The sequence below is a fragment of the Leiobunum rupestre genome, chromosome 2 (genome assembly GCF_980474605.1).
Source record: "Leiobunum rupestre chromosome 2, qqLeiRupe1.1.hap1, whole genome shotgun sequence".
In the NCBI taxonomy this organism is placed as follows: domain Eukaryota; kingdom Metazoa; phylum Arthropoda; class Arachnida; order Opiliones; family Sclerosomatidae; genus Leiobunum; species Leiobunum rupestre.
In genome coordinates, this window is record NC_143385.1 from 23946633 (window position 1) to 23972385 (window position 25753).

Sequence of the window (25753 nt, forward strand, 5' to 3'; positions counted from 1 at the left end):
AAAACTGCGTTTTGAAATATTTTTTTGGCCCCGAAAAAAAGTCCCCTTTAGAAATTGGAGAATTAATTTAATTTGATTGCCCTTACATGCGGGGCAAGGATAACGTGGTGAGCATTTTATAAATTAAAATCATGTCGTCGTATTAGAATATCAAAGTCGATGATAAAACGGTCTTTGTAAAGCGAAAATAAATTACGAGGCGGAAATGATTTCTTAAAGGGGCTATAAACCGGTTTAAAGGGTTCCATCAGCCTCGTAAGGGGATGACAGTGGGGAGTGAAATAGCACTATTTTTAACGCGGAAGGAAACAAATTTTTGGTAATACGAAACTTTACAAAACACGCGGTCATTTCGCAGAAATTCGGATGTCGATATCGGTCGCAACGGACGGAGTTTTTGTCGCCTTGGCCTAGTTTGCTTTTATTGGAATTTAATTAGAATTAATATGGAACGTCGTTCTTGTTCAACGAATTGTCTTAGTGATTGATTTTCTTTTCGTTTGTCATGTATTACCATTAATTCATTACTCGACATTGTTAAAACCGAAAATTTTAAAACAGACTGGCGAACTCGCGGAAGAATACTACGCGGTTATCGTGCATTCGTTAGCGCGACGTGCGCCATCTAGTGGCGGTAATCGAAATCAAAATCCGAACTGGCGGAGGGCGCAATTTTATCTTCTTACGAGGCTTATGGAACCCTTCAACATAGGATAACATTATCCGAATTATTAAGTTCACGCACATGCCGCTAACGAACTTGGCGCTGCCTGTAGCTTACATTAATGAGTTCTCTTTCATAAGCAAATAGACTGATTTACAACTTTTTGGCTTATTCTACATGGCGTCAAATTAAGCTTTTAAAATTATTTAAATACAAATTCTTTGGCAGTGTTTGAGCTATTTAAAACTAGGTTGTTCGCGATACCTGGTAAAAACTGGGGTATTTAAAAATGGGCCTCAATGGATATTAGACAGTTTCAAGAACTCATGAAAATCATTTAGAATGCCTTAACGCGAAAATTTATCTGACGTCGGGAGCTCTGGATCAGATTCAATTTTTGGGGAGACCCTACACCCGTATCTTGGCGCCATCTAGTGGAATGGAGTAACACTAACCGAAATTTTCAGTAAATAAATGTTTTTACTCCCAGGCACTGAGGCACAATTTTAAATTATTAAAGATGTTAAACCGCCAATATGGTAACTATTTTCCAATATAATGTCCATTATCAACTTACTTTTTGAAAAACATTAATTGATGATGATTTTCCAAAAAAAATTCTGTTATGAAACTGATTGCATAAACTTCGGAAAAATTATCTCAATGGTTCAAATTTGGCTGTGTTAAATAGGATATGAAATTAAAATACAGTCCCCAATTACAACCATCCATCTTCAAAAAACGTTTTACTCCCTTTAACTTTCAGCAGTTTATCGAACCTGCAGGTTTATATTTTAACGCTGGCAGATGCAAGCATAAGACAGTGGCATATATGTATGATGGAGTGATTTCTATATCATAGTTCTTCAGTTTTACAGTTTGCACTCTAGTTAATTAGAGGGCGCGTGGCTGATATCTTTCGTCCCGTCTACACACTGCAATTTATTTGTCACTTTGTTAGATTATCCTTCTCATTTTACATCCCAGTTAAAATACCCTCTTAAAACTCCCATTTGAAACATAAAAATACTCTTATTCTATAGTTTGTAACATCTGTCTTAATTTTAAATAAAAATTCCTTATGACTTTCACACAAAAAAGTCTAAAAGAATAGCTAAACCTGATTATTATTTTACACTGGTAATTAAAAATTAAAATTAAGACAAATATTTTCTAAATGAAATTTTTTATGCCCTAATGTCATAGAAAAAGATCAAACGCAAGTGGTGAATCTCATATGGATTTTATCTTTTGGTTACTTGTCTAAAGTGTACAAAAATAAAATAAATTAATTTCTTCATGACTAAAATGTCGTAGAAAAATATTGAACATGAGTGGTGCAACTCATACAAATATATAAGCAAGTGTTAAAGAACGAATTCCATTTTTTTGGAAATTGGGCTCTACACTAAAATAGTATTCCTAGTAAAAAGTAGTCCGTAAATTATAAAAACTTTTATCAAGAACAAACAAAAGTTAACTGAAATCATGATTTACAGAAAAACCATGCCTGTATCTTTACCCAGCTCAACGGTGAAGATAAGCCATTCAACTTGTAATCACAGGCGCTCTCTCTCTCTCTCTCACTGTAGCTGGATAAAATAATTTTTAAATCATGAAAGCAGAATTTATGGTTCTTCCCAAATATTTTCAGTAACATCATTTCAATCTGGTTTTTTTATACATAAAATAATGGCTAAACTTTAATTGGAAACTTTCCAATATAATTACATTAGTAAGTGATGAGCAACAATAAAAAAAAATATGTTCACCCCCATAACCAAACCAATAGCGAAGATTGTATATTTAAGGTGGTTTTGGTAGATAGTTTCCCAATTAATTAACATCATTTTTCACCTAATTTCATTGTCACCTTTCCTATTTTCAATTTTCTGGTTTCTCGGCTAACTCTTTCGTACAATGCTAATTTATCTTTATAACACCAACCGACCGGAAAATTACTTGGTAACGGTTTTCAAAGTTTGTCAACATCAGTGAAAAAATAATTATCGTGTTTTAAGTTCAAAACTTATAACTGAAATGAGTAATTCAGTTTTATGATCTGATTCAATAATATATAAGCATCTTGAAAAGTAAGAAGTTAGTTTTAAGTTTTGAAAAATTTTACTTTATAATAAACCGAGGCTGAAATGCAGAAAAAGGGTGGGAATTCTTTTAGGAATCCTAATCAGGTAGTTTGACAATAATAATTTGTCAGATATGAGAAGTTCATTATTAAAATTATTGATATAAAATGTATAAACAAGGTTTATAGGACCTTTAATTCTGAGCACCATTGTAAAATTTTATTTTTTTCCCAGTGAATAGTTCTCAAACTTGCAGAATAATTATCCGAAAAAAATTTACAAGGTTCACTTACCTGATACTAGCATTAATAAATCCATTTTATACACATAGTATGATTATCATGCAGGTACATCTCTGTGGCAGTAGGAATCCATAACGCCACTTAGAATGTTTATTTACCCATATCCCCTATAGCATTTTGTCACTGTTAAACTCTGTGACTTCTACATTCTTATCTTTTGATTGGCTGTTTAAAAAAGGTACAGGTTCCAACTAACAGTTTTTAAAAAATTTACCTATTTGATCATTAATTTGATATTTAAATGGGTAAAAAGAACAAAATGTACATTTCACAACAAATGGTAAGAGGTTGTCAACCCTACCCCCTCAGATTTCTTTTAAAATAGGTTCTTGGTGTGCTTATATGTGAAAAAGCTTCCGATGAATAGTTTTTGAGATATTAGACATTGAAAAAATGGGCTTGGTCATTTAAATAGGCAAGTAAATATCACAATGAAAAATTATCTGATTTTAATGAACCAAACCTTGCGCATTCCATAAATAATTTTAGAAATTTTGGTACATTTGACCATTGACCTCTTTAATGTAGGTTATAATTTATGGCCTTTGACCTTTTCTTTTAACCTAAGTTCTTTATTTTAATTATTTATTTCAAACTCCCTGTATGTATTTCAGTAGAAAATGCTAAAATCCCAAAATAACATTTTTAGTTCTTGAGAAATATAATAATTTAAATAACCCCATACCAATAAAAATATTTTATTTTTCGTTATTAGTCAAAAATAAACTTGACCCCTAAAAATGTAATTGACCGATTATATTGTGACGAAGCTCATTTTAAATCTATTTGTGTTTTCAGAGAAAATTTTAGAAAATTAATTTTCCTTAATCCTTTACCCTTCAAATGTACCTTATCCCATATATTTGAGCTCAAAAATATTTCCACCCTTGTTTTTGATTTCCCTGAGTGTTTTTTACAATGAAATGCTAAAATGGCAGTATTATAATTTAAATTGTGGAGGATAAAAAATATTTTGTAGTAACCCTTCTATCAAAACCGTTTTTAATCTTAGATTTTCAAGAAAAAACGTGTTTATATTGGTATGGGGTTATATAAATTTATAATAAATTTCTCAAGAACTAAAAATATTGTACTGGGATTTTAGCAGTTTTTACTGAAATACATCTAAGGAATTCGAAATAAATTAAAAAAAGGTTAAGAGCAAAGGTCAAGGCTCAAAGATTATCTGAGGTGGTAGGGTTGACAACCTGTGACCATTTGTCGTGGAATGCACCAAAAGCATTAAATTTAAGCCAAGTTCAAAAACTATCATAGTCAAATTAGATGTGACAGCAACCAGGAGGGTGTTTTTCTGTGCACTTTGACTGTACACGTTACGCCACAATATCATATAGATGTAACCAATAATTATTCAAGTAGCATTATAGATTCCTGGTGATAGCTATTAACTACAAGGTCTCCGCAGTAAAAAATATGGTTAAATATTTCAAAAACTGTAAATAGTTCTTTGTCATATAAACAAATAGATGCCTAAAGGTACATTCAGGCAGATTTCGCACAATTTGCTATGTATATTCTCCATAAAAAAAGCAGCACATGCTATGGGTGTAACAACCTTGTATTTCAAAAGTGGAAAGGTGTTATTTCTTTAACATATTAATGTAAAGTTCCAATACTTTATGATTTGTTTAATAACACGTATTGGCAAAATTGAACTACAGCGGCCTCATGTAATTTTGCTTTTTGTATTTAGTGTGGAAGATCAACATTTAATTTTTCTACTGCAACTGATCAATGCATATTTTTAGCAAGATTGAACACTTTGCAAAAGCCAAGGAATTTTAAACACGCACATAATAGTGCACATTATTTTTTTCAAAAATGTAGAAATACTTTAAAATTTTATATTTTCCACCTGCATGCTTTTTGACAACCTTCACTTAGAAGTTTAAGTAATATTGTGCCTTATATTTTTTAAGCGGACCCTTTTGCTTTAGCCATAACCACTATTGGATTCAGCCAAATTGTAGTGTTACAAAAGCCTTGTGATATAGTTTATCACCAAATGTTTCTGCAGCACAAAAATTTGTGCAAATCCAAGAATGTTTAAACTACAATGATTAGAGCTTTTTACACACAGTCTATGGTCAGATAGTAGTTTATAGAGGCAAGTAAATTATTAATTATGCGATTTTATAAATCTAATATTGACAACATAAGTACAAAGTTATTAAGCTGCTTAAGACACATGATAAATTATATCTGACGTAATCAGACAGAAATACAGATAACTGGACACAAACGCTATATACCACATGCAAATCAGGAAAACAACAGTTAAACTGTAGGTTTATAATACACTAGCTCCCTATAAGTTAGAATCCGCCATATATCTAAGGTTCAGAGCGATTTATCCTGTAAAAAAATCAGGGTCAGTATACGTGACTCCCTGCGGCGCCTTTTTGTCCTATCTTTCTAGCTTCTTCAACTTCCGTCAACAGCTATCTCCATGGATACGTGACCTACAGAAGCGTGCAAAGTTAGCACATATAGCAGAGCTAACCCTAACGATGCTCGTTTTGAATTTTACACGGACGGCGATGGGTTTGTGGCTGGCAAAATCCTTGATTGGGGGAAATTTAAACAAAACTACTAATTTGTCAACATTTTGAAATAATATTTTAATAATTATAATATGAACAGGTATTATCGTAAAATATTTGTAGTTTATTTAAAGCTTAGCTCTTCGCCACTAGATTTCACAGGCAATCTCATATTTTGATTTTTTGCCATCAGATGGCGACACACCGCGTCTTTGACGTCTTGGGAGAAATTGCTATTAACGCACGGCCTATGTACGATTCAAACTTATAGGGAGCTAGTTTATAATAAACTTATGGTTAAACTGAATATACCAAAGAGGAAACTTTTGCAAAGCAACCATAGATTATGTTAACCCTTAAAAACTGTTAACTGCCAAATTCAACACTTGAGGGGTTCACTACATATGGCATTTCAAAAAGAAATACAGTGATATTCGGTTTCAATGCATAAAGCCAAGATAAAATTAGCCAGAGGTCCAAAGTATATATTTGGTAAAATTCCCTCTCAGTATAGTTAAATGAGGAGTTTATAGTAAATTGTAGCTTACCTCCGTATCAAGTTTCTTGAAATCGGGATCTTCCTCGTCAACTTCAAAAAGCATTTCCGCCTGAGTGACAGAAAGCATTCCTGGTGCGACAACTCCAGGTAGTACCAAGCAACACTTAGTGCTGAAGCTTATTGGTCCTGCTAATTCGGATTCAAGGTCCTTATCTTCCCAGAAGTCACTATCGTCTAGCAAGTCGGAGCTTTGTAATTGTTGTTGATGTTGTTGCTGCTGTTGCTGTTGTTGTCGACGGGTCATAGCAAGGTGTTTGTGAAATTCTTCCCGAGCTTGTAAAATCGCATCTTCAGGGGCTCCTATCAGAAGATTTACAATTAAAACAATCAATCAATGAACATATGTCCCATTGAAATAATCAAAATGGCACTTCAATAACTTGACCATACGTTTCCCATCAACCCCATGATAATTTTAAAAGAAGTCAAAATTACTTTTAGAAAATTACTTGTCTTAAATTAGTGGTAAAAATTCTAAAGTAGAATTTTATGTATTGTATTGTACTAAGTAGGGTGAAAAATGAACACAGCAACAAAGAATGTAAAAGTAAGTTTCCTCAATGGCAAGCCCTGCAAATGGGTTCATCATTGATTCCTAAAATATTAAGATATCTGTTTAGTTGGCAATGTCATGTGTATTTACCTAACACTAGTTTTAGAGAAGAAGAGTAATTTGTTAGCTCTTTTACTAACGATTGTATGTAAGATAAGACTACATTTGTCTTAAGTATACAAGGCCAAGCTTGTTTTCCCAAATGTACCAACTGTTTAATAAAATGTTTCTGAAAAAAATCTGTGTGGCTGTTCATACATACCATGCTCTATGGCAGCTTTTAAGGTAGCTTCAGGATGATTGGACCCATTTGGATTTTGCACAAATCGCTTTCTCCTTCTAGCATCATCTTCCCAAGAATCAAGTCTAAGAAATTCTTTCTTTTCAATTTGTCCATAAATTCTTGTCTGCATGTTGGCATTTGCAATAGTCATATTCTTGTTATTGATTGCTGAGCTTCCCCAAGCACCATGTTTGTTATTTAAAATGTTTAATATTTTCTCCACCAATTTACTGGCAGTTACAGAATCCCTTCTTCTGGAAGCTGTGATGAGGTGGTCACACATTTTTTCTTCCTCTTTCCGTTCTACTGTAGACTGTGCACACAGTGACTAAAATAAAGTATAACTATTGATATCAGTAAAAATACTCCGCTTGATTAAATACTAGCGAGATTAAGCCCAACAATAAGATATAAGACTGACCAAATTGCATTTAAACCGGATTAAATTAAATTTTTAAAATCAATTAATTTTTTTTTAACCTTTTTGAAATTTTAAATTTTTTTCATTTGTTAAAAGGTTTTACAGGGGGGACCCTTAAAATCCACCGATTCCCATGTTATTTTCAATGGAAAAATCCCAAATCATTATGTCAAAAACGTTTTCGGTTGCCATGGCAAAACGAAAGACCATCGCAACTTTTCCCTTCCAGGTTTTTTAAGGTACATGGAGGTGTACACTATACCTGAGTTTGAACAAAATCGGTGATTATCACCTCGGGTTAGTTAGTGATGCCATTGAATTCAAGTGAAATACACTTGGTTAATATATTTTTCCTGCACATGTTGTTGTACAGGTTAAAATCTCACTACTTTTAAATAGAACAATGTTTACTTCAAAATCAGCGTGCTTTAAGACATCATCTGCTCTCATTCTGTTCAAGATAAACTCAGCTTCATTAGCCACTCTCACAATGTGATCTTTCATAGCATGTGATAAAAGGCGACCTTCATTTATTAGTTCAATAAAAGCCAGACCAGCATGTTTTTGCAAGGAATTCTGCCATTCTTGGGAGCACAAAAGCATGACCAATTCAACGACTGAGCTACTGTTCTTAAAGGTGTTTAAACCTAAAAAAATTAAGATCATATCAATAAAAAGGTGTTGGCAAAAAGACTCTCTGAAGTCTTAATCATTTTTCAAGGACTAAACAATTTATAATAAGTTAGTTTAATCTAGGAGCAACAAACACAAGGAGAACGCAGCTAGCCTTTAAACACGCTAACGAAGGGTTGTGTACGAATTTCATTGGACGAGTGTCACGAGTCTTTACGATGAACGCTATATGGGTGGGGGGGGGGAAGACAATTTCCGAATTTTCCCCTTCCAACGGCAGCAGGCGCTAAAGCGTCTAGCCAATTAAAAACGTACACAAGAAAATCCACGACTTTTGACGGGTTGCGTTCTCCTTGTGTGGGGTGTTGTGTTTGTTGCTCCTAGGTTTAATTAAGGGTTTTTCTTAATAACTTGTACTTACTTATTTTAAAAAAATTAAAAACAACGAATTTTTAAGTGCACAAGAAAAATTTTAAAGTTTTATTTTAAAACATTATTTACCCGACTAGTTGAAGGTCCGATAACGTGTCCGAAACTAGTCGGGTAAATAATGTTTTAAAATAAAACATTAAAATTTTTCTTGTGCACTTAAAAATTCGTTGTTTCTAATTTTTAAAAATAAGTATATCTGTACAAGTCGCCAAAAAACTTAATCAACTTGTACTTAAATGAGGAATTTTTACCATAATATTACCCAATTGGTTATCTTAATTTCCTGTACTTGTAAAAATGTTTTTAAAATCAATCACCTAAAAAAAAAGTGAGCAGCCCTGAAAGCAATCCCTAAATGAAAAATTAGCTGTGCGTAAGGTTTTATTTAACTCCCATTTTCTCAAGATTAATGAAATTACCTGAAATTATTTTAAAGTATTTAGAAACAACTTTCACGACAAGATAACATCCCCCCTCCATGAATTCCACACTTTTCCTGCGTTTGCTTATTACTAGAGATATTTATTCAAATAAGGGTAAATAACTATATTAAATAATACTTGCCTTTTCCTTCCATAAGGAGTTCCTGGCCATGTGAGCCAACGAGTGTTCGTGAAAGGAACGGAGCAAAGTCCACCATTATTTCCCTCAGCAATGGACAAACACTACCAAGAGCAGCTTCAAGCTTTTGGGTTAAGGTTGCTTCTCTCGAAGAAGGAGCAAGTGAGGAAAACCCATCTGTGGCACTGAGAGATAATCTCAGCCCATCAGGTCGATGATGGACTGGATGATGAAAGTGAGACGCTGAAATATGATGGTGATGGTGTATTTGATGTTGAGGTATATTCGGATCAGTATGCAAATGCATTTCTACATCCTCTCCTTGACTTATGCCATTATGACTGGCCAAATTAACTGCCTCTATAGACATAGCTTTCGGAATGATTGGAATTGCTTGTGCATCCGGAAAATTATCAATTTGCGGTGTGGCAGGATCAAATGTGTGTGGAGCTAGTCTTGCCAAATTTTCATCATTCATATTGACATTTAACATGTCTCCCACGTTACTGCTGCTACGACTGGACACTGAGGACTCTTCAGTTTTTAAAGCACTAATATTTTCTTCGGGAGAAACCTAAATTAGAAGAAGTTATTTTATTTTGTAAATCTAAGAATGGTTGAAGTGATTTTTTTAAATTCCTGATTTAAATTACAATGTACTTTAACGTAGGCCAACAATATTTTATTAAGCTAAGCTAGTACCCACCCACTGCACCACTTTAGGCCCCAGTCATCTAGCAACATATAATGCCTTTAATTCAGTTGGCTGGGTTAGAATGCGAAGGAAGGTGGTGGCAAGCCAATAGCTCCCTACATTAACTATTACCGTTAACCTAAACAAGCTATTATGGAAAGAGGAAAACCAAGTAATTTGGTGAAAAACTCAACACAGGAATTGTTTAGAGTTTTGACTCAGTGCCACCAGCTGGGATCTAACCCAGCTCCTCTTTCTGCGAGGTTAAAGTGCTAGCCATTATGCCACCCCACTTTAAGGGGGGAAACAACTACCACTCCAATGCAAAGCAAATTTCAGCAAAAAATATTACATAATATTTATGTATGACCGATCAAAAAAGAGCCATTAACTGTTGAAAATTCAATAAAATCAAAATTTGTTTCCACCCTGGTTAAAACAGTTAATTCTATGAAAAAAGTCTTACATTGTTGTTATTGGAAGGAGAGGATGATTGTGACTCTGTAGAGCCATCTTGAGCAAGTGAATTGTTGGACTGACTGCCATTATCTGTAACAGCAACATGATTTTTAGACAATTTTATTGCCTAAAAAATAAGATAAAACTTACCATTGTCGTTGTTCATTTTACTTCGAAGCCCATTAGTAACACTTAATGTAGCTGCTGAGGATGAGGATGGGATTGAGCGGCGAATAGAGTCAGGATTATTAATTTGATTGTTAACTTGTTGAATTTGTTGGTTTTTATTACTCCCATTGCCAAGAGGAACTGGTTCTAATATATCTCTGTACTTTGACACCATCAAAACAGAAATGAAATACACAACAGCAAGTGCCAAAAATTGTGCTTGCTTTGTTTCATCCTAAAAACAAAATAATATACTTTGTAGTGCCTTAGGGAAACCCCCTCTATTTCACTGCAGCATCATATAGGGGAATATATAAATTAGGAATAGATACACCATTTTTAGTACCATGATAGCATTAGACCTCCAAAACATCCATATTTATATTTCCTTGGTAAAACTATTGGTACACTTTTTATATTTAAAATTACTTAATCCCCCATTTTACTCTAATGTGAGAAATTGCTGTATTTTTAGTTATTAAGTGTCAATAGGATCTAAAATGTATCTAAAAGATTTTAAGCGTAGCCTGCTGCATAAATCATTTGTAGGGATGCACCGATTTGGGTACAGCTATTCGATATATCAGCCAATATTAACAAAGTTATTCATCATAAACGTAGTGTATATGATAAAATCATTGTAAAAGACAGTTCAGTGCACTGTCATACCATTTTACCATAATTTTTCATTAAAAAAAGTTGGCAAGAGCATATTCGAATGTTTCTTTTCATTTTACTTGATACATATTTTCTAACACAAAACGAATAACATTTTTTTATTTGTTTACACTCGTAAGCCCATGTCTAAAAAAAGGTATGGTCTAGCTTGTGAAGTCTGAAATACGTGGCGCGGCCAATCATATTATCATTAGTGAGTTAATTGAGAGTTTTCTTATTTATAAAGGTTTTTCCTGAAAATATTTTTCTAATACCAATATCGCCCGATACATTAGTCACCGATATATCGGTGCATCCCTAATCACTTGCTGCATCGAATTGAGCAGAGCACTCTACAGCATATGGTAAAAAATTCACTCTTCACAAATTATTCGTCAAAGCATATTGATTTCAAATAAGAAATCTTCAAAAATCATTTTGAATTTTTACAATACACTAGAATGCCTTAGATAACTGAATAGTTAAGCTCATTTTAACAGTATATATTCAAAAATTAAACAAATCATGCAGAAAAAGGATAAATTTCCAAAAACAAAATTAAGGTTAACTTACCACATCTCTATATATCACAGCTCTGAGGCGATTTACATCCATGTCTTGAAGAAGCTTTTCTGGGTCTCTTATTGGGCTATTTTGACCAGCAAGGTTTTCAACAATATTCTGGAATAATAAAGGTTCCATATATTTAAAAAACTAACTTCAATGAAAGACTGAAACGGGTCTATTTAGCCATTACCACTGAATTTTGAAAGGTAAACATATCAGCAGTCTAATTTATTTCTTTTACAGGGGCAGGAACAGTTTTATATCCAATAGTCTGACAGAGGTTATACTCCCTTTAAATGCCAACAAAGCCATTTAATGATGGGAGGGGGGAAAGAGCTTACCCTTCAAGCACAATGTTGATTAGGAGCAACGCTAAAAATGGTCTTAACATAATCATTCTTTCGAAGAATGAATAAATAAATACATTTAAGTAAGATTAAGCAAAATTTAGATGCATGTTCCTTTCAAACGGTTGTTCCTACGAGCTTGATCAAAGATGATTGGTTTAATGGAGATTCCATTAAACAAGCTCACTGTGAAAACGTTGGGAAACTATCTAGAGAAGTTTCACTTACTTTTGCTGATGGTTGAACGCCTCCTATGAGGGCATGGATGGGATTGGAGGGTCGTCCTAGGGCAGGATCACTGTGGCAGGATGAAGATGTGGTTGAAGCACCACTGTTGGGGGGATATTGATGTGGATGGTTGTGATGTTGCTGTTGGTGAAGAAGAACAGGAGTTTGGGGACGGCTGCGCTCACGACATTCTAGACAATTTCTAACTGCAGCTGTACACACTGAAAAAATGGACCAATATCACTAATTCTGAAACAATTATTTTTTCAAAAAACCACCGTCAGTTCCATAATAATTTGGAATAACTGCCTACTTGCAAAAAAAATGGTTTATAAGTAATAACTAGTAAAATTGTATTTGTTTAAGTGACCCTACAAGTATAAAACAAAGAAGCAACCAAAATAAGGTCAATCACGATTCCAGCATTACGAAGGCTACAGAAACAGCTATACATTCAAAAATGTAGCATACAGCTTAAGTATTTACATTTTATAGTTGCCCAAGTACAATTATCAACAATAATTAACAATATTTTAACCTAAAAGAAAGATACATCATTATTACAACTAAAGAATTTTTATTTACATGTACTTGGACCAACTGGAAATTGACTGTTATAAGTTACGTAAAACTACCCATAGATTTTAGTTATTAACTTAAAATGTATAATTATCCTCTTTTTAATTGATCCATTAAAAAATTTATTTAAGTATTTATTTAATTTCATTTGAAAATAATAGCTAGTTCACTATAGGTTTTAACCTGAACTAATGGGAGATTTATATGGTTTATCAATTTTCAGTTAATTGTTGGGCATAGGTGTTTATTTTTGCCGGTTCTCGAACTAAAAGTGTACTTTTTTTTAACCTAAAACGTTTTATTCACCTGCTCTGGGGATTATAGTTACTCTGCCCCATAAACTATTAGCTTGTTTAATCCTTCTGAAAAGGAGGTGTTAAGAGAGTAAATCTGATTTTGTCATCTGCTACCCATAAAAAATATTTTACTCCCGACTTGAATTATTCACCACCACCAAATAGAAGTAAAATTACGTCGTAGTGGTACTCTTCGTACCCCACTCCGAAATCCATGAACAAGCGAAAAGTAACCACCTACAGGCATTAGGATTTCTTATCATTAATTGACCTAATGATTGAAGGTGCAAAAGCCTTCTTTCACTGGCTAATTTAAGCCTTGGCCCTCTTTCTATTGATGATTTGTGTATTGAGCAAAATTACATTTTGATGCTAAAAGTACAAGTTTGGGTCTAGAAGGCTTACTTGGAATCACTTTATAGACCCCAACATGTAGTGGTAATTTGTGTTGTTTAAATTGCAAAGTGTTGGATGCTAATAGCTAAAAAATTTGTGCATAGTTCTAAAACCAAAAAACCAAGCAAAGCAAAAATCCTACCTAATCTGAGGCACTGCCTAAGAATACCACCGCTGGACATATTTTTCTCAGCCTCAAGCTCACTGAAGCTAAGAGATGATGCAAATACTAGGACATCAGTCATACTGACCAAACGTTGCAAAAAAGCTACAGCCACTTCTATGGCCATTCCTTGAGTTGGCTCTATTGCATCAAGCTCATGCTGTGAAAACAAAATTAGATAATTCATTTTAATTCAAGACTTTCTTAAAACTAGCATTTGTAACGTAACTCTTCATTGGTATACCAAAAGGAGCTATTTATAACTAAGGCAGAAAATGTTTAGACATCAAAAATGGCAGGAAGGGAAATTGCTTAAATTCTGTTTGCACTCAATGAAATTGGCATTCTTATGAAGAGTGATGTTACGCATGTTAATAGTGAAAGAAAATGAGTTTCTTACATTTGGAGAAGTTGCAGATGCAAGAAGAGGTAGCAAACCACCGCATGCTATAATTATGTTATCGGCTAACTGCGATATCAAATGAACTGTATTTATAACAAATATAGCATTCTCACTACTGTTAACAAAATCTATAACTGTTTTCGTACTGTGGCTAGAAAGAAAAACAAAATATAAATACAAGAATATAGTAAACCTGAAAATGAAAATAGGCCTTAAAATTGTAAGAATTAATATACCAACAACTCAACGTGTTTCAACTAAATTAGTTGTCAAATTGAGTTGCCCTATTTACGAAATAAAATTGAACAGAAATAACAAGCAACCAACTTATTGGTGATGTAGCTTGTCCCTCTCACTTCTACATTCGACTAACACAACTTTCCAATTATATTTCCGCCAGTCAGGTTTTAAAATCAAATTTTTTTCATTCCTCAATTTATATTTACTTAAAAGGGCCCATACTGACATTTGGAAAAAAACATGCAAGGAGCCCATTCCATTGGATACATGAAATAGGAGAATATGTTTAGAAACAAAGCCACAGAGGGTTTTCCCATCTAACTCCCAAATTAAATCAATTGATTTTTTTAAATCATTGATTTAGTTCACCTATTATTCTTTGATGTATTTATAAAAATGTACTAAACTATGTTCTTTAGCAATATCAATTTAATTTTTAAATAATAATTGAACTTAATGACAATTTAAATATATTTAACATTATGACTGCACTCAAATTATTCATGAATTTGTCAAGAAAAACCACTAAATCTCAAAAATAAAAAATTTATAAGAACAAGACCTAAGAAAAGAAACATCTTTCCCCAGCCATAAAACCCTAAAAGATCATTAAAAAGAATTGATTTAAAAATTTAAATTGGATTTTAATAAATTAGATGATTTTTTTTTTAAATCAACAACCCACGTAACACACGTAACACACCTCTTCCTCCATATGACTCAATGGAAGTCACCTAAAATTCAAATTTAAGTCTTTAAAGAAGCTTGGTTCCTAACAATCGTTCAAGAACAACTTCTGCCATGAACACGTTGCAAATTACGAAATTGACACAATCAATTTTTTCAAAGATGTTTTAAAGGGAACAGGAACTGGCTGGCACAAGCTACAACTGTTTTTTATCGTAACTAGCTCCAATCACAAACAGATTCTATTAAGTATGGTCCTTAAATATGGAAGATTATACTCCCATTAAAGCAACTTCTTCAATGTTCGCAATACCTCTAAATGAAAAATTAATTGAATATTTATATTGATAAGATTATAAGTTATGAAAATAAAAAACAGTAATAACTTATGGGTGCACAATTCAATTTTATCTTGTGGAGAAAACTACGTGGCAAAACCTGCAAAAACTGCATAGTTTGATTTAATATTAATTTGTTACTAAGTTATTGATTAACAAATTTGGATGGTAGAAATGGTAACAAAAGCAAAGCTGTTTAAACCCTAACCTAGCTTTCTTTGTGACAACAAGTCTCAAGGAAATACGTATTATATAATGGCAAATTCAATTAAGAAAATTATCAACTTACCTGCGCCAAACTTGTATATCTGTTTCTAGTGAAAACAGCAGATCAGAAAGCAGCCTCTGATGAATAAAAGACCACCTGAAGTCAGGTATCCTAAATGGAGGTCTCGTTGGTCCTGATGTAAATACTTGTCGACCATTATTAGACTTGGATTGAGAATTACCCTGATTCGATGATAAGGAAGCAGATTTTGGCCTATGTGTAGCGTTACTGTTTTGAGAGCCAGAACTTCTTTTAGGAGCCGTTGCACTACGAGGTCTTCTGGAAGGGGCAACATCAGTTTCAGTCAGTGAGCTTGGAAACTCACAATTTGATGGCATTTTTAAAACATCTGCCTCAGTAGGCATATTTTGATTTAGCACTGTGTCAGCTGAACTTATATCACTGTCTATAGAATGCCCATTTGTGAGATTAGCTGTTTTATTATCGATAGAACCAGCTATTGTTATAATTTCAGGAGGTCTACACGGTTCAGTTGTTGATTCTTTAGTTTCTTCATTATTGCAATTTTCATCCACTTCGTTAATATCAGACTCGTGATTGGTTTTATTTTCATTTTCATCCGTCTTTTCCATTTTCTCAAGTGCGCCTGATACTGTAGGAAGTTCGAGGCCTGGAGCATCCCCTTCAATACTACCGTCAACAACTACTTCTTCGATATCTTCAATCTCTTTGGAGTTTCCAGATTTTAAACGTTTCTTTTTCGTAGATCCAAGCATACTATGAATTTCGCTTTCTCTCTGCTCATTTGAAGGTAATGTTTCACAGCCTTCTAAATCAATATCATTAGTATTTAATAGATGTGAAGTTTCTTGTATAGTAGGTACATTTTCGGATTTTGCTGCACTAATTTTCGAGCAGTCAGTCCTCAAGTTATCTTCAGATGAAACCATTGATGCCCGAGACTCTGAATTCGATACAAACTCATTTTTATTACTAGCATCCCCATCTGAATCTAAGTTCAAGTTCTCTTCCATAGCATCATGAAACATTTCACTGTCTGCTTTCGTATCAAACGAATCTCGCATAGAGCCTTCCGAATCATAATCTTTAGCTTTCTCTTCAGTAGTTTTGGAGTGGTCGGTGTTACTTTCACTTGAATCCTCAGTTTCTGAAGTCGTTGACTTGTCTTTATCAGAACTACTTTTACTATGACTTGGAGAATCAGTATCAACATCTGAGCGCACATCTGTATCAGCATCAGACCTTACATCTGTAGTATCTGATTTTCCATCAGCATCTAAGTCTGATTTTAAATCAGATTCAACAGATTTCCTTTCTAAATCAGTTTCGTTGCATTTGCTTTCTAAATCAGGTTCGTTACATTTTCTTTCTAAATCAGTTTCATCTGATTTGCCTACTAAATCAGTTTCTTTAGATTTTCCACCCAAATCAGATTCAACAAATTTGACATCCAATTCCGTTTCATTAGATTTTTCATCATTATAATCATCAGATTTAGAATCCCCCACAGTATTATTCGTTTTGTCATTTCTACTTGGAGGATTGTCAGCCTTTGCGGTAGTTTCAGGATGCTCATTTTGTTCAATCTGTGAAACATCTTCAAAAACATTATCACTAGATAAGTTGGAATTTGCATTCACTTGGTTGCAATCATTATCGCTGATTTCTTTTTCAGCTGCATTAGACTGATTTGTATTATCTTGCTCCACAGTTTCAACACCAACAATGTCAGGATTTGGTTCTATAACAGTAGGACAATCTGCTACATTTTCGTCCAGTTTTTCAATAGTTTCCTTAATCACATTCTCATTTGAATTGAAATTCTTGTCATCACTGACAAGGACTTTATCTGATGGTTTCTGCTCATCGGAATTTGAAGTTGAGCTAGACACAGTTTGTTCAACAATAACAACTGTCCTATTTATAACACTGCTTTCCAGGTTACATTGGCTTTCAGTGGTTGAAGGAGATACACTGCACTCTAACAGATGCTCACTGTTTTCAATTTCAGCATTGCTTTCTTTCAAAGTTTTCTCTTCGGAAGCGCTTTGTATAGGGTTAGATTTTTGAAGTTGGAGTGGCGTATCACTAGGTGATGAGAGTGTGCTATCAGAACATTCAACTTGAGGTGATTCTGAGCCAGGACTTTCTAATTTATGAAGAGAAATATCAACAACTTCTTCATTGTCAACATCTTGAAGCGGCTCTGAATTTTCGGCCATAGAATCATCTTCAAGTTGAGTTATATTAAGATTGCCAGATATGGGATTAATTGAGCTATCAGAGCCTTCATTTTTATTTTCGTCGGTGACAATTTCCTCTATTCTAACAGTTGATTTTTTTACCATATTATCAGGCGTTGCACCATCAGTTGATGTTTCATTTGACGGTTGGTCCAGCCCAGATATTGTACTAATTGGTTTTAATTTTTTAATAGCTGGATCAGTAATATGATCGCTACGTCTCTGTTCATACTGCTCATACATTTGTGAAAACTGAAGCTTGAATTCTTCAAATGACACCTATGGACAATTGAAAAATTAAATGTGGTAAAAGAAAGAAAAATGTAAATAAATTTAATGTTACTTTTGAGTGGACGATGGCAAGTGTATCAACCCAGACCCTCCATCCACCATATTCGTACTTTATGGCATGATGCAGAAGCATGCGAAAGAGCGAATATACCATGTCTGATACTTTCTGTTCCTCAGGATTGGCAGGTAAAATGTAAGCCATAGCAATAAGCCATTCCTGCCAAACAGACATCTGAAGAATTGTCCTTCGATTTTCTTTATTGTTATTGCACAAGAGTGTCATATCAGAAAGAAATAGCTTCTTCACTTCCATTAATTCTTCATTTTGCTTGGACTGACGAATCAATGTTGCAACAACTTTCAAGATCACTTTTTAAAGAAATGGCATATTCAATTAGAAATTTCCTTGAAAAAGCTTAAACAAAACTAAAATATTTCGGGCTCAAAAATAATAAATTTGTAGTATAACCCTGATAAATATTGACTCATGATTTAACAGTAAAGCTTTTGAAAATGCAATATATTAATTAATAGCATAAGTAACATAATAACAATAAGTATGACACTTCCTATTGCTTTAATGATAATTTTCTAACCAAACCTTTTTTCGGCACTGATACTCTCTTCAAGCTGTGACTTGGACTCGCGATTTACCGTTTTGGATGACTACTTTTGGATAAAAATTTAAGCCTAATATCGGAGAGCACGTTCTGGAGTCGCGAGGGGCTTCGGCTTTGTTTCGAAGCCCGTGTGCGAATCACGCGTGATAAAAAACATAAGCTTGTGGCGACGAGAAAAACTTTTTTAAATTTTATTATTTTAGCCTAATATTCCGCCTATCTATCGGAAACCAGAATTTTCGTCTTAGCGGAAGACTCGCGTATTTTAGACACTAGAGGGCTCTGCGCTGCGAAAACATCTTGATTGTGCAATAACTATGAAAATCAGTTTGGTTGTAAAACTCCTTAATTGTCATACTTATTGTTATTATGTTACTTGTGTTAATAGTTATAATAACAATATTATACGTAATAAAAGTGTTACTGGGGGTTCATTTCATTTTAATACAATCAAAAAGATTTAAAATCTTCATAAAAGTAATAGATGTTTAAGAATGAACTATAGTTAACAGAACTATAGAAACAGATGTTGGATTCACACTACAAAAACATTAATACTTTGCATGCAGCTGATGTTACAGAATGATGTAAAGAAGGTTTTCAGAAAGTAGTAAAAATATCAGCATAATATAACAAAAAACCATATTTTACAACAAATATGGTTTTTCTCAAATAAGATAATCCCTGTAAAAAGAAGTACTTACTAGGATTTTCCAATCTGTAATGTGACTCTGGTTCAGAGTGTCGAACATACAGAATTTGATTTGAAATGTGTTCTGTTAATATCTAGTATAAAAAAGAAAAATAATAAGTACAGAAACATATTGAGAACAAAAAATCAAATACCTCAAAAAGAACATTATACGTGGGCATGGTTAAATAATCCGAATGTAAGAGCATTCTCTCTGTTAACAGCATATACAAGTTGTGTGGGCTCATTACATCATGTTTGCGCCTATTGAAAAAATAAATTAACCATAATCAAAAACAATTAATTCAACAACAATCTTGAAATGTTTTTTTTTTTTTTTTTCAAAAAGGCAGCGCCTCAAAACAACTGGGCTATAAATTTCCTTGATTTCTGAAAAAAATATTGATTGTATTACGAAATTCACACATGCCATAAACCAGGTTGGTGGTGTGTAACTTCCACATATAATAATAATAATAATAACAATAAAAGGCTTTTATTGGATAGCTCTTTCAGACAGGTCTGATTTACAAAGAGGTTCATATATAGTTAATTAAATTCCAAATATAAATAGATAATATGGACATCAGTTTTTCGAACCCTTGTACATATTCTGTTTAAGCGTCAGCCAACCCAGCTGTCCTATTGAATCTGCCGTTGAGGAGCATTTCTTCTTTTATCATTTGAAGCGACAAAGCGGGCAACATTGTTATGGGCTACTTGAATATTTCATGAATAAAATCATTTGCGGAGTTGTATAATATATCTCCATATGTGAAAATGGGTAAAATCATGGTTTGATATAGCAAATTTAAAACGTCAATTAAGATACCAAGCCTGCTATTAGTATTCTTAATTACATGTTCAATATGTGGCTTCCAGGATAGAGTATCATCTATAATTACTTCCAAATATTTATAGGAGGAGACTTTTTATTTCCGTACCTTCAACTGTGGTAAATTCACCAGGCTGAATTGATTTACCATAATAACAATCGCCTTTGCCAGTTTACTTTCGCTTTAGGCCAAAGACCGTTCAAAACTAAAAAGCTTTCAAAAATGAGAATATCGCTTATTTCAGCTAAATTATAGAATCACAACATGGAATAGACTTTTATAAGCAGTAGGTTCTTCTCTAAAGATCCTTAATTTAAAATTTGAGACAAAAGTGCACTTTTACGGGTCCGTATTTATCACCATCAACATGACCTTGTAGTTATCCTGCCAACCCTTACCAAAAAATAAGTTGGATTTCAGTTTGTATTTTTTTGTATACACATTATTAGTTGATATTGAGTTGGTATTAAGTAGGCTCAAGTTGTCAGCATATTTCAAGTTACTATTAAAGGGGTAATAAGTTGTTATTCAGTTGGTAGGAAAATACTGCTTTTGCTAAGTTTATAAATAGTTGGTTTTTAGTAGTCAGGAAATTACATAATATTTTTAAGTTGGTTTTAAGATGTTTCCCTAGTAGGATTTAAGTTGCTTTTAAGTAGTTAAATGTAAATGTTGATTCTGGTTTAGTTGGAAATAAGTTGATTAATAAAGAGGATTTAAGTTATTTTTAAGTATGCATTTGTCCCAAATACAAACTGAAAACCAAGTTGATATACAAGTTGTCCTAAGTGGTTTTTAGCCAACTTATTTTTTGGTAAGGGTAAGAGAGATAAATCCAGTGCTTGTGTAACTAAGGTATAGTCCATTGAATATGTAGATGAAGTTAAAAGCCCCTTTAACTGCCTATAACCTCGTTTAGGGACTATGAGACATTTCTTCCTTAAAGACATTCCAAGTTCATATATTAAATATAAATAATTACTTGTGAGTACTCCTGCTTAGAAAATAACCCAATAGTTTCAAAGCTTGAAGCCTGATGGTTTCGTTGCTTGATCCCATAAGTTTAAAAACAGTGCTACAAGAAAGATACACAACCATTTTAGTTCAATGATAAAAAAAGCTAGGGACAAACCAATACTTAAGATATATTGAAAATAGGGAAACTTGAAGATCTTAAAAATAGGCCTTATGGTACAATTTACTATATTGTGAATATTTTACAGACATTTTTGTAGCAGTAAATTTTTGTTTTTGACTTTCAGGTCTTTTGCATACTTTGTAATGGGGACTTATAGTCAATGTTACTGTGCATGTACCAATAGGTGGTACTAACAAGCCTTGGCTCTAGCCCAAGGTCAAGATGGATGAAACTAGCATTCAACCATAGCAAAAATATGGTTTAAAGTGTGCCATATTGCCTGGCATTCAAAATGCAAAGATGATCCAGGACATCATTGCCTGAACCAAAAAGTGCTAAGTACGAGAGTCAACATAGTTCAAAATAATCAAGCGTGAATTATTGTTTTCAGTTGTATATAGTCTTTTGCCAGACGTTTTTCTAGGGACATCAGATAATGGTATAGTCATTAAAGCTAGGCCGAAGGGTGTTTTTGACAGAGAAACCCCATTTCGTCAACACCATTAATCAAAACCCATTGTGCATTAAATCAGCAATATCAAAATTAAATTTTTGTGTTTGGGTCTAAAAGGCTTATTTACCTGCATTTTAGAACATTACATGTCCTTTCACTCGTCAAATTAATTTTGAAATTGAACAATTTATGAAAATTTATTAAGCAAAATAATTTCTTTACCGAACTCCATACTTCACATCGAAAGCTGGTACCATTGATGAGGGATGTTCAGACATCAATGACATCAACATTTGTAAAACATCATGCAAATTTTCATCCTACAAAAAATTATTCATAGCTTAGAGAGTTTAGAGTGTTGAACAGTTAGAAAATACTGATTGGGATTCATTTTAGCAAAGAAATCTAACAACAATTTTCTTTAATCAGCATAACTTTTTGTTAATGTTGTATGCAAGTAAGAGTAAAAAGCAGTCAACATTACAAAAAGTCATTGAATTAAAAAAGGTAGTTTAGCCATTAAGTTAGGAAAATTTCAAAAACTGTTGCTGGATAATATACTGGCAATTGAATTTAAAATATAGTAAAATACAATAGTGTTATAATTTTTATAAGATTGTTATTTTCTAATATTTGGATAAATCGGACCTGGACCACGAAGTAAGGAAAAGTCATATCAGATGGTAGCCAATCCTAAGTCGTTTAAGTACTACAAAACAAAAATTATCTCTTCGCCCCAATTCTCAGAATGGCCAACAGCGCAAGGTTTTACCTTAAATTTAAAATTGGTTCTCTTTTATGCGATTCTTTCTTATGTCTCTGCAAATAAGATTAATAGAAACATCGAGGGTATTCAGCAAAACGGACATGCTAGGCAATGGGAACGCATCTATCTGTTTTCAAGTTTAACAACAGAGGCACTCCATTGAGGGGATAATGTATAAGTACCAGTTTATGTGTCTAACTCATCCCTCACTCTGTTCTAAAATAATTGCCGCTTATTTTCAGCATTCTTTCTCGCTATATTTCCCCATCACAGTTAACAACTATACTGATCGATGGTGATTATTTCACCTACATTATTTTTGTGCTTATGGTTTGTTCAATTTCAGTGACAATTACAACTATAACTACTTGTATATAGTTTGAATTATATTATTTTGATTAATTGTAAAAATTCCAACCTCATGAACCGTGGTTAAATAGTTTAAGACACTTTGAAGTTCATCTTCTTTGATACCATTTCCTTTAAGAATCAGTTGCTTCAGAAACAAAAGAATGTAAGCTCTGATAGTTCCAATGTCACTTTCACATGGTCTTGGTCCATCTGCAACAATAGCTACTTTGTGGAAAATGACCGATTAAAACTTTGAATTTTGTAGTCAAAACCTTAACTATATGAACGCTGCGAATGGATTTACACTGACATTAATCAGAAATTTTACTTAAGATAAAAATTACTAACAACATGAACCATATTTTAAGAAAAAAACCCGCATACCAAAATAGTTGAACAAAAATTGTTTAAACATAACTCAATGTTTTGCAAATTATATGTCATCAAGAACGTATTTAGGTTACTGGTATTGTAAGAGTTCAGTAATTTCCAGTTCTGAGTACTTCAGAAGACCTAACTGTAAACTCGTACATTTTCATTACCCTAAATAAGTTCATGACATCATGAACAGTGACAGCGACCCCGTGGGAGCTCTAACATATAAAATTGAGGAAAAATATCAATCAGGGAAAAATTTCTAATCTCAAATTAGTGATAGTACAGGGACCCCGACCCCGACCCAACTCGGGTCGGGGTTGAAATGTCACCCCGTACGATCACTATCTCAAATTCAGTCTTTTAACAGAAGTTACTTTGATATTGCAGATGAGAGTAAGATTATGATGAGATAATTACCCTTACCAAAAAATAAGTTGGATTTCAGTTTGTATTTAGTTTGTATACACATTATTAGTTGATATTGAGTTGGTATTAAATAGGCTCAAATTGTCAGCATATTTCAAGTTACTATTAAAGGGGTAATAAGTTGTTATTCAGTTGGTAGGAAAATACTGCTTTTGCTAAGTTTATAATTAGTTGGTTTTTAGTAGTCAGGAAATTACATAATATTTTTAAGTTGCTTTTAAGTAGTTAAATGTAAATGTTGATTCTGGTTTAGTTGGAAATAAGTTGATTAATAAAGAGGATTTAAGTAGGCATTTGTCCCAAATACAAACTGAAAACCAAGTTGAAATACAAGTTGTCCTAAGTGGTTTTTAGCCAACTAATTTTTTGGTAAGGGAAGCGTTAAATTGATTATTAAATCTAATAAGAGTAACGGGATTGACAGAAATGGCGTCTTTTGCAACTTCCTCCACACATGCGCACAAATAGTTTCTCCAACCCTGACTATATTTTTCCAAGGATAACTCAAACCAGACTATATTTCGCCCCGTATGAACACTACCCTTACCAAAAAATAAGTTGGATTTCAGTTTGTATTTAGTTTGTTAACACATTATTAGTTGATATTGAGTTGGTATTAAGTAGGCTCAAGTTGTCAGCATATTTCAAGTTACTATTAAAGGGGTAATAAGTTGTTATTCAGTTGGTAGGAAAATACTGCTTTTGCTAAGTTTATAAATAGTTGGTTTTTAGTAGTCAGGAAATTACATAATATTTTTAAGTTGGTTTTAAGATGTTTCCCTAGTAGGATTTAAGTTGCTTTTAAGTAGTTAAATGTAAATGTTGATTCTGGTTTAGTTGGAAATAAGTTGATTAATAAAGAGGATTTAAGTTATTTTTAAGTAGGTATTTGTCCCAAATACAAACTGAAAACCAAGTTGATATACAAGTTGTCCTAAGTGGTTTTTAGCCAACTTATTTTTTGGTAAGGGTAGTTTAAGTAGGGAAAATAAAATAAAAATTTAAAATATTACCTAGTCCTTTTGGTGTTATTCCACTTTTATTTCTTGGATTTACAACCCAGTAGTAGTATTTTAACGTGTGCATAGTTTGTAAAACTGTACTGATACGTCTAACATTCCCATAAATTTGAGCATCTGCTAAGAATTCAGTGGCCAAGTACTTGTAAAGGCTTGTCTGAACGTTATGAGGAGTGTAAATCCATAATGCTGGATTAAACAATATGTAATCCAGTAGCTGTTTTAACAGAAGATCACTATTCACATTATTGACTGTCACCAAGTGTTTAGTGAGATTCAGAAATGATGTTAGAACTTCTTCTGTTATATGATCTCGAGAAGACTAAAAATGATATTAAATGTTAACGGTTACATATTCAAGGTTTAAAATGGCAGAACATACTTTTTGTAGCAGATAACTAATTACAAGGAAAGACTTGTTTTGAATCATATGTTGCTGGACGGTTGGGGAGCTTTCAATCATGTCGCATATGAAACCAATAATCATGGCACTGTAAAAATTTTCAAAAAAGTCAAAGATCTATTAGAGACTACTTAATCCCTTAACTTTGTTGCAAGATGAACTTTGTGTTACAGGATGGGCTTAAAAGATCTAACTTCAATACAATAATAATCAGCTAGGCACCCAAGGCACCACCTTAGGTGCAAGTCAGCTAGCAACTTTTAATGCTTTTAATTTAGGTGGCTAGGTTATATTGCATACGAGGGTGGTGGCCAGATCTTCATGCACGCGAGCCAATAGCTTCCTACACTCACTATAACTGTTAACCTCAAGTTTTCATGAACTACCGTAACTACAGGCAAAGATGCTGCACCCTCAAAAAATTTTCTAGCACTATAATCTGTCCAAACCTTTGGCAATAGCTAGCAGTAAATTTTCAATTTGAAAATTGACCCCCTTTGTTTTGGTCAGTGACCATGATATAAATAATAATGAGCCTTGAATTCCATGTATTCCTTATAAGATAAAGGCCCAGTCCTAATATGGTTACATAGTTTCCCAATAATA

At 33.3% G+C, this 25753-nt stretch overlaps 1 protein-coding gene across 6 annotated transcripts in view; it reads right to left on the bottom strand.

Moving 5' to 3' along the window:
* The window catches only part of rg (A kinase anchor protein rugose), a 195719-nt gene that overhangs the window by 154650 nt on the left and 15316 nt on the right, over positions 1 to 25753 (bottom strand). For 2 of the 6 annotated variants that reach the window (XM_090165484.1, XM_090165483.1), the window contains exons 14-32: positions 25127 to 25235; positions 24739 to 25066; positions 22989 to 23131; positions 22027 to 22124; positions 21195 to 21287; positions 19532 to 19640; positions 19390 to 19471; positions 18118 to 18434; positions 15571 to 18053; positions 14014 to 14167; positions 13593 to 13773; positions 12180 to 12400; positions 11611 to 11718; positions 10363 to 10615; positions 10220 to 10302; positions 9063 to 9633; positions 7845 to 8080; positions 6992 to 7340; positions 6166 to 6476 (exon numbers count right to left, since the gene is read on the bottom strand). In XM_090165484.1, the coding sequence (XP_090021610.1) occupies positions 6166 to 6476; positions 6992 to 7340; positions 7845 to 8080; positions 9063 to 9633; positions 10220 to 10302; positions 10363 to 10615; positions 11611 to 11718; positions 12180 to 12400; positions 13593 to 13773; positions 14014 to 14167; positions 15571 to 18053; positions 18118 to 18434; positions 19390 to 19471; positions 19532 to 19640; positions 21195 to 21287; positions 22027 to 22124; positions 22989 to 23131; positions 24739 to 25066; positions 25127 to 25235 (6229 nt within the window). Of the gene's footprint in view, positions 1 to 6165; positions 6477 to 6991; positions 7341 to 7844; positions 8081 to 9062; positions 9634 to 10219; positions 10303 to 10362; positions 10616 to 11610; positions 11719 to 12179; positions 12401 to 13592; positions 13774 to 14013; positions 14168 to 15570; positions 18054 to 18117; positions 18435 to 19389; positions 19472 to 19531; positions 19641 to 21194; positions 21288 to 22026; positions 22125 to 22988; positions 23147 to 24738; positions 25067 to 25126; positions 25236 to 25753 lie in introns of all 6 variants that reach the window. The other 4 variants (XM_090165480.1, XM_090165478.1, XM_090165482.1 and 1 more) reach the window with 3 other exon arrangements.